Raw genomic sequence first — 9,324 nt, forward strand, 5'->3', positions numbered from 1 at the left:
ATCCATAGGTTGTGATATAACGTGTAACGTGTACATGTGCGCTAGGGCTTATTTTCAGGGGATGTCTGATATTCTGTATTGGTGTTAGTGATTGGGTTGCCCGTTAATGGAAAATTAATATTCACCGCTTCCCTCACCCACACCTCTCTAAGAGTGTCAGTGATTGGAGCATGTGTTAATTGTAAATGAATGTTCACCCTCTTCCCCTGCCCATATTACTGCCCACCCCTCTGTGGCGGCGTCAGTGATTTAGTCAGACTGCCATATTACTGCCCGAGTTGCATAGTAATTGTTGGAGTAGCATTAGGCAATTATGACCTGAGCTTGTCAGCGTGTATTTCTATGCAGCTGTCACGCTTAGGTGAGGATAACCGCCGGCCTGTTCGAGAATTGTGATGTGATCCTCTGGCAGTAATACAGCAGTCTGACTGAATCATTGAAAAAAAGAGAGATAAGACCTAGCGTCACCTAGGGTAGGTGCTCTGGAGTAATAGAGACAGTACAAATGAAAGAGAGAACTCCGGCACACTTCTAACTTCCCAAAAAAAGTTTCACACTGATTCATGTAATTCTTTATCTGCTTTTCTTTATTAAATGGTGAAGGTGATGCTTTACAAATAGAAAGTCCGCCACGACGTTTCGGCCTTAGGCCTTCATCAGGTCGGACGATCTGACCATATCAAGCATAAATCCAAACGTTAGAGAGAGTGTAAGCAGTCATCTATTGTCTGTATAATAGCGGATACAGACACACGTGTCCATCTATATAAGATCCAATACGTGGGTAACTCCTGTGTGGGAACAAGGTATTGAGGTAGTGTCAGAGAGGGACTATGCAGACTAATGTAATTAGCCTAGATTGGTGCAGATGGACTTATTCTTGTCGGACAAAGTCCCTATGGTATAGTATAAATAGGGAGAGTCGATACGTTAAGCAGCACTGTTGTTACTGGTACTGGTTTATGTCAATGGATTATCACCACAATCCACATGTTCTCCTTGTATACAGGAAGCATATGTATGCGGTAACAGCAGGAGGTTAGAACAGGTCCTGCTAGAGGAATTTCTAATGTGTCTGGCAAATTAAGGAAGAACCAGTGGAATTGGCCAAAGCAGCAGCACGCACAGCCACCACCGCACATGGAGGCCAGCCCATACTAGAGGTTCCTTAATTCCTGGACACATTAGCCTACCTCAGGTCTTCATCCAGCCTCCTGCCCCTATGGACATATTGCTGTCACCAGCATTAGTCTGCGCTTATCTTTATATCTAATTGGACTGGAAGCCCTCCTTTGGCCAATTCCACTGGTTCTTCCTTAATTTGCCAGACACATTAGAAATTCCTCTAGCAGGACCTGTTCTAACCTCCTGCTGTTACCGCATACATATGCTTCCTGTATACAAGGAGAACATGTGGATTGTGGTGATAATCCATTGACATAAACCAGTACCAGTAACAACAGTGCTGCTTAACGTATCGACTCTCCCTATTTATACTATACCATAGGGACTTTTTCCGACAAGAATAAGTCCATCTGCACCAATCTAGGCTAATTACATTAGTCTGCATAGTCCCTCTCTGACACTACCTCAATACCTTGTTCCCACACAGGAGTTACCCACGTATTGGATCTTATATAGATGGACACGTGTGTCTGTATCCGCTATTATACAGACAATAGATGACTGCTTACACTCTCTCTAACGTTTGGATTTATGCTTGATATGGTCAGATCGTCCGAACTGATGAAGGCCTAAGGCCGAAACGTCGTGGCGGACTTTCTATTTGTAAAGCATCACCTTCACCATTTAATAAAGAAAAGCAGATAAAGAATTACATGAATCAGTGTGAAACTTTTTTTGGGAAGTTAGAAGTGTGCCGGAGTTCTCTCTTTCATTTGACTGAATCATTGATGCTGGCACAGAAGCGTGTGCGGGAATATGGACAGGGGAAGGGGGTGAATATTAATTTGCGATTAACACACGTTCCAATCACTGATGCTGACACAGAAGGGTGGGTGGGGTTATGGCAGGGGAAGGGGGTGAATATTAATTTGCAATTAACACGTGCTTCAATCACTGATGCTGGCGCAGTGGGGTGGGCAGGTGAAGGGGTGAATATTAATTTTCCATTAACTAGCTGGCATGACACTATAAACTTCCGGGGCTAATAGCAACACAAGGTGGCAACACACAGCAATAAAAGCTACATATACTGAAAGGGCTGATGAAGCCCTATTTCAATATACTACTATAGTATGGTACGCAACTAGTGCTTATTTTTGGAGAAGGGCTTATATTATAACCATACTCCAAAAAGGCCGAAAAATACTGCTGGGACTTATTTTCAGGGTAGGTCTTAGAGCGTGATGTGAATACTGTGTGCATAAATAAGTGTGATGTAGGGAAAAAAATTATGATTATATGTGTGTTGGTATTTAAAAATGAAAATCAGGTTGCCATACTGGGAGATAAGGAGAAACCTGTGCATCTTGTGGTGTGCAGAGGGATGAAAGAAGGACGTAAGCTTTTAGGTCACCAAAGACATATGATGTATAGGGTGTAAAGATAACGTGAGAGAGAGTGTGAAAGATTAAGACTACGTAAAATGCTGAACCTTGATGACACCAAGTGATTGTATAATCTCAATTTTTCAACGCCTACTATGCTTAGGATCTCATCATCTGCTATCTCTCCACCGTATACATCATAATGATTTTGGTGACCTAAAAGGTTACATCCTCCTTTCATCCCTCTGCACACCACAAGATGTATTGTACAGGTCACTCCAAAAAGCAGATGACCTATTTTCACCTTTATCTCCCTGCACGACAACCTGATTTTCATTTTCAAATACCAAAACACATATAATCATTGTTTCTTGTCTAACATCACACTTATTAATTCACACATTATTCACATCACAAAATATATCACAACCTATGGATCTTTATTTGAAAAGTGAAGCAATATTCCAATGTGGCTTTCTCCACTTAGTGTTACTAGTTTGAGAACTGTGATATGTAGAACATTGGTTCATCCCTAACATTATACTTTTGATGTTCTCAATTGTATATTTTAATTTCTGTAATTGATTAATTTAATTTATATAATACACCTTGTGCGGAATTATTAGGCAAGTTGTATTTTAGAGGATTTTTTTATTATTGATCAACAACTATGTTCTCAATCAACCCAAAAGACTCATAAGTATCAAAGCTTATTATTTTTGGAAGTTGGAGTGGTTTTTTTTTTAGATTTGGCTATCTTAGGAGTATATCTGTTTGTGCAGGTAACTATTACTCCGTATAATTATTAGGCAACTCAATAAAAAACAAATATATTTCCATCTCACTTGTTTATTTTCACCAGGTAAACCAATATAACTGCACAAAATTTAGAAATAAACATTTCTGACATGCAAAAACAAAACCCCAAAAAATTAGTGATCAATATAGCCACCTTTCTTTATGATGACACTCAACAGCCTACCATCCATTAATTCTGTCAGTTGCTTGATTTGTTTACGATCAACATTGCGTGCAGCAGCCACCACAGCCTCCCAGACACTGTTCCGAGAGGTGTACTGTTTTCCCTCCCTGTAGATCTTACATTTTATGAGGGACCACAGGTTCTCTATGGGGTTCATATCAGGTGAACAAGGGGGCCATGTCATTACTTTTTCATCTTTTGCACCTTTACTGGCCAGCCACGCTGTGGAGTAGTTGGATGCATGTGATGGAGCATTGTCCTGCATGAAAATCATGTTTTTCTTGAATGATACCGACTTCTACCTGTACCACTGCTTAAAGAAGTTGTCTTCCAGAAACTGGCCGTAGGTCTGGGAGTTGAGCTTTACTCCATCCTCAACCGAAAAGGTCCCACAAGTTCATCTTTGATGATACCAGCCCATACCAGTACCCCACCTCCACCTTGCTGGCGTCTGAGTCGGAGTGGAGCTCTCTGCCCTTTACTGATCCAGCCTCTGGCCCATCCATCTGGCCCATCAAGAGTCACTCTCCTTTCATCAGTCCATAAAACCTTTGAAAAATCAGTCTTAAGATATTTTTGGCCCAGTCTTGACGTTTTATCTTATGTTTCTTGTTCAAAGGTGGTCGTTTTTCAGCCTTCCTTACCTTGGCCATGTGCCTGAGTATGGCACACCCTGTGCTTTTTGATACTCCAGTAACGTTGCAGCACTGAAATATGGCCAAACTGGTGGCAAATGGCTTCTTGGCAACTTCATGTTTGATTTTCCTCAATTCCTGGGCAGTTATTTTGCGCCTTTTTTTCCCAACACGCTTCTTGCGACCCTGTAGGCCATTTACCATGAAATGCTTGATTGTTTGGTGATCATGCTTCAAAAGTTTGGCAATTTCAAGACTGCTGCATCCCTCTGCAAGACATCTCACAATTTTGGACTTTTCAGAGCCCGTCAAATCTCCCTTCTGACCCATTTGGCCAAAGGAAAGGAAGTTGCCTAATAATTAAGCACACCTTATATATTGTGTTGATGTCATTACACCACACCCCTCCTCATTACAGAGATGCACATCACCTGATTTACTTAATTGGTAGTTGGCTCTCAAGCCTATACAGCTTGGAGTAGGACAACATGTATAAAAAGTATCATGTGATCAAAATACTCATTTGCCTAATCATTCTGCACACAGTGTATACACCCACAGAGTCATGGTCAAAAGTGTTTGCACCCTTGAAATTTGTTCCAGAAACTAAAGCATCTCTCCCAGAAAATTATTGCAATTGCACATGTTGTGTGATACACATTTATTTCCTCTGTATATATTGTTACAACACAAAAAAAGCAGAGAAAAAATAGACAAATTGGACGTAATACCCATTTGCCTAATAATTCTGCACACAGTGTATGTTTGTTTTTTAAGTATAACACAATTGCACAATTGAAGGATATTCTTCCTTCTATTCAATCAGATGAATTAATTGATTACTACTAATGTATGTTGATATTGCCACCCCATGAACTTTATTGACAGCTTTTCTCTGACGCCAATTCTTTATAAAGCTGCTTGCATTATGTTTTTTTTTCTTATGGTTGTATCCTGATGAAGAGGCTGGATAGCCGTGAAGCATGTAAATAATAAACCATACAGAATATGCGTCGGAATATTGGACTTTTCTTATCCAGTTTCATCGGAAGCATAGAAAAATCACACACTACTCCATTTCAGCTTTTCTTTGAGGTGCTATCGCCAGTGGGTCTGCAGCAACTGGTATTTATTCTTATATTGTTATGCAGCACACAACTGAAGCAGGTGAGGAGGTATCCATTATTATCCATTATCATTATTCATCTTTGTATAAAAAAAAAAACTATTGCACTGCTTTTTGCCCTAGAATACTATTTGTTTAAAGTATATGATACACGTTCAAACACACTTGTGACAAGTAATAGGTGTGGGCAATATGAAAATCACATCTGAAACCTGATTAAAAGGGGAGAAGTTGACTCACTGTTTGCATTGTGTGTGTATGCCACGCTAAGCATGGAGAACAGAAGAGACCTGTCTGAGGAATTGAGAACCAAAATTGTTGAAAAATATCAACGAATCTCAAGGTTACAAGTCCATCTCCAGAGATTTTGATTTTGCATTGTCCATAGTGCGCAACATAATCAAGAAGTTTACAACCCATGGCACTGTAGCTAATGTCCCTGGACATGGAAAACAGGAAAATTTGCTGACAGGTTACAAAGCAGGATAGTCCAGACAGTGGATAAGCAACCCCAATCAAGTTCCAAAGAAATTCAAGCTGTCCTGCATAGGGATGGGCGAACCCCCGATGTTCGTGTTCGGGAGACTCGCACGAATGTTTTATAAAGTTCGGGTTTTGATATAACGCAAACTTGCGTCCGAACACCGAACTTGGACTATACAGTTATGGGATGAGACAGGGGGGCTGTAAAATAAAGAATATAGTTAGTAATAAACATTCTTATTATACTTACAGCCCTGCAGACTCTGTCTCCCACCGCTTCTGCTTCCGATCATCGCTGTGCCCTCCCGGTAACCATCGCTGACGATAGGACCTTCCGTGACGTCATAGCCATGTGATCAGTCACGTGTGAATGTTGTATTACCTCGTTGGTTACAGACTGGTCAAATGGCTATAATGTCTTGCAAGGTCCTGTAGTGTTAGTGCATCTCGCCGGTACAAGATGCTTGCCTGAGCATCTCAGTACTCAGTATACTCGGTAAGCGCCGTGTACCGGAGATATGATCAGGCACATGCTCGGCTCCCCCTCCCTGCATTTTGGTGCTCTTTATAGAGTCAGCCCACATACAAGGGTTGGCTGCCACACACTGTAATGCCACAGCCGGTGATGAATAGCGGCGCCGGGAATCAGGTGATTAGAGATCACCATTGCTATAGTAACCCGCTAGTTAGGTTACTATTGCAATGGTGGCAGCGGTGACGTCACCGCTTACCGACCCGCAGCCTCTGCTCGCAGCCTGCAGCTAGCCCTGGAAATGGCACATTGTTTCTTAGCGCCATTTGCAGGCACGTTACCCGACTCCTCCAGCGGCCCTGTGTTCGAAGCAGACCCCGAACTTTATCATTCGGATTCACCCATACCTAGTCCTGCAGGCTCAGGGTGCATCAGTGTAAGTGCGAACTATCTGTCATAATTTGAATAACATAAAATGATATTGCAGGAGACCCAGGAGGAACACACTGCTGACTCAAAGACATAAAAGGATAGACTGCTGTCTGCTAAAATGTACGTAAGCCAAAATCCTTCTGGGAAAGCATCTTGTGAACAGCATCTGTCATCATTTGAATAACATAAAATGATATTGAAGGAGACCCAGGAGGAACCCACTGCTGACTCAAAGACATAAAAGGATAGACTGCTGTCTGCTAAAATGTACGTAAGCCAAAATCCTTCTGGGAAAGCATCTTGTGAACAGATGAGACCAAGATAGAGCTTTTTGGTAAAGCACATCATTCTACTGTTTACCGAAAATGAAATCAGGCCAACAAAGAACAGAACACAATACCAACAGTCACATATGGTGGAGGATCAAAGATGTTTTAGGCTTGTTTTGCTGCCTCTGGCACTGGGTGCCTTGACTGTGTGCAAATCTGAAGATTACCAAAGGATTTTCGTTTGCAATGTGGCGCCAAATGTTAGAAAGCTGAGCCTAGGTCATAGGTCTTCCAGCAGAACAATGACCCCAAACATACTTCAAGAAACCCCCAGAAATAGATGGAAACAAAGCGCTGGAAAGTTCTGACGTGGCAGCAATGAGTCAAGATTTGAATTCCATTGACCACCTGTGGAGAGAACTAATAATTGCTGTTGGGAGAAGGTGCCCTTCAAATATGAGAGACCTGGAGCAGTTTGTAACAGAAAAAAGAAAAGAAAATTCCAGTTGAGAGGTGTAAGAAGCTTGTTTATGGTTATAGGAAGTGATTGATTGCAGTTATTTATTCCAAAGGGTGCGCAACCAAATATTAAGTTGATGGTGGCAACAATTTTTTCCAACCCAGTTTTGGAGTTTTCTGTGAAATTATGTCCAATTTGACTTTTTTTTGTGTTTTTCCAGTACACACAAAAACAATAAACATGTGTATTACAAAACGTGTAATTGCAATAATTTTCTGTGAGAAATACTTCATTTTATGGAACAATTCTGAAGGGTGCAAACACTTTTGGCCGTTATTTGCAACATTTTGAGGTGCCCCCACTCCTCCATAATTAAGACCTTCATTTGTACAAATTGGACACTTTACATTAGATGCTGTTCTAATTAATTACATTAAAAATATATATATTTTGTAGTGTAAATCAAAAAGGAGAGTCTGTAAAAGAAATGGAATAAGTAATTTACCAATGATGTAGCTGTCATAAGTTGGGAATAATGGAGAATTAAACGTCTATCTTCTTAAAATTAAACTGCCTGCAGTCGTGAACCATGTACATCCCTCATACAGTAACAAGGTCTCCCATTACCATTTTCTTAAATAGAACAAAGGATGAAGTATTTGGGATCGGCTCGAGCACGCTATGACTTCTGTGCCAGAGACAGAACAGAACTGACTCTAAAAGAAGGAGACATTATCAGGATCTTAAATAAGAAAGGACATCAAGGATGGTGGAAAGGAGAAGTTTATGGAAAGGTAAGGATGAAAGGAAAGAATTAAAGTACAATACAAAAGGCTATTTCATTAAACTTTGGACTAAACCAATCATTTTTACATGAAGAGTGTAACATATTGTCTTTTCTTTACAGATTGGTTGGTTTCCCTCAAATTATGTTGAAGACGACTTTTCGGAGTATTGTTGAGTGACCAAATATCTTAAGAAGCAAAGGCTCTGAAGATTGTTCAGTTCAGACACTGAGAATTCATAATTTTTAAGTTTAGTAAATTATAGTAAAGACTTGTACCACTACTTCTCTTAAGCTTTTGCACAGGGTGGTTTTGAAAGCACTTTTCATTGGTTGTCAATCAGCTTTCTCAATGTTGTCCCACGACTAAGGTCTTACAGAGACTTCCAAGGACATTTTCAAAAGAACAGGTTACAAACAAAGGTGTTGTATATGTCTATACTGTCACAGCTCTGAAATAAACTGACCTGTGTTTTGGTGAGCATGATTACATATGGCTTTGATAGAATAGTTATGCTATGTCTGTTAGGACCCCATTTTAACATTTGCATTTTATGCTATCCATATGTTCCCCCTCTTAAATCAAAAATTCTATAATATGTGCTCCATTTATCAATGACAACATTACATTAACAGAGAGTGAACAGCAGACATTCAGAATTACTATTGAGAAATTCTGATATCTTACTTTATATACTGTAGCATCATGGTCTTTGTACTCCTTCAGCCACCTTTTACTTGGTTCGAATGTATGATTGAACATTGAAAGACAGATTATTGCTCCATTTAGGCTAAGTGCACATTGCCTCTGTGACGTTAGCCTACAGTATATGTCTGGTATAGAGATGAGTGGACCGAGCAACAAAGGATCTACTTTGAGTCTTATTTCCTGAAATTTGCAGTTTTCTGCAAATTTGAACACTGCGATTCCATTTATGGCATCAGGCATGTTCGTCTCCTTAATGCTCTGGGTGCACTAGACTATTTGAAGTAGTAGCTGCAATCAGGGGTGGCTGTCATATGCAGTATAAAAGATGGTGGCTGTCCAAGGAGCTCCATTTTATGCTTGTACAATGTAGGGACAGAAGGTCAGAGCACACTGCTCATTCCACAAAGGATGTACTATTTTCAGTGCTGATGTTCCAGATTGAAAATGGGAGTGATTGGATTA

At 40.4% G+C, this 9,324-nt stretch overlaps 1 protein-coding gene across 1 annotated transcript in view; it reads left to right on the forward strand.

Moving 5' to 3' along the window:
* The window catches only part of VAV1 (vav guanine nucleotide exchange factor 1), a 153,685-nt gene extending 145,051 nt beyond the window's left edge, over positions 1-8,634 (forward strand). The window contains exons 26-27 of the mRNA XM_075334151.1: positions 8,012-8,163; positions 8,277-8,634. Coding sequence (XP_075190266.1) covers positions 8,012-8,163; positions 8,277-8,330 — 206 coding nt within the window. The 3' untranslated portion in view covers positions 8,331-8,634. The remainder of the gene's footprint in view (positions 1-8,011; positions 8,164-8,276) is intronic.
* The last annotated feature ends 690 nt before the right edge of the window (positions 8,635-9,324 follow it).

Source organism: Anomaloglossus baeobatrachus, chromosome 2 (assembly GCF_048569485.1).
Source record: "Anomaloglossus baeobatrachus isolate aAnoBae1 chromosome 2, aAnoBae1.hap1, whole genome shotgun sequence".
Taxonomy (NCBI): domain Eukaryota; kingdom Metazoa; phylum Chordata; class Amphibia; order Anura; family Aromobatidae; genus Anomaloglossus; species Anomaloglossus baeobatrachus.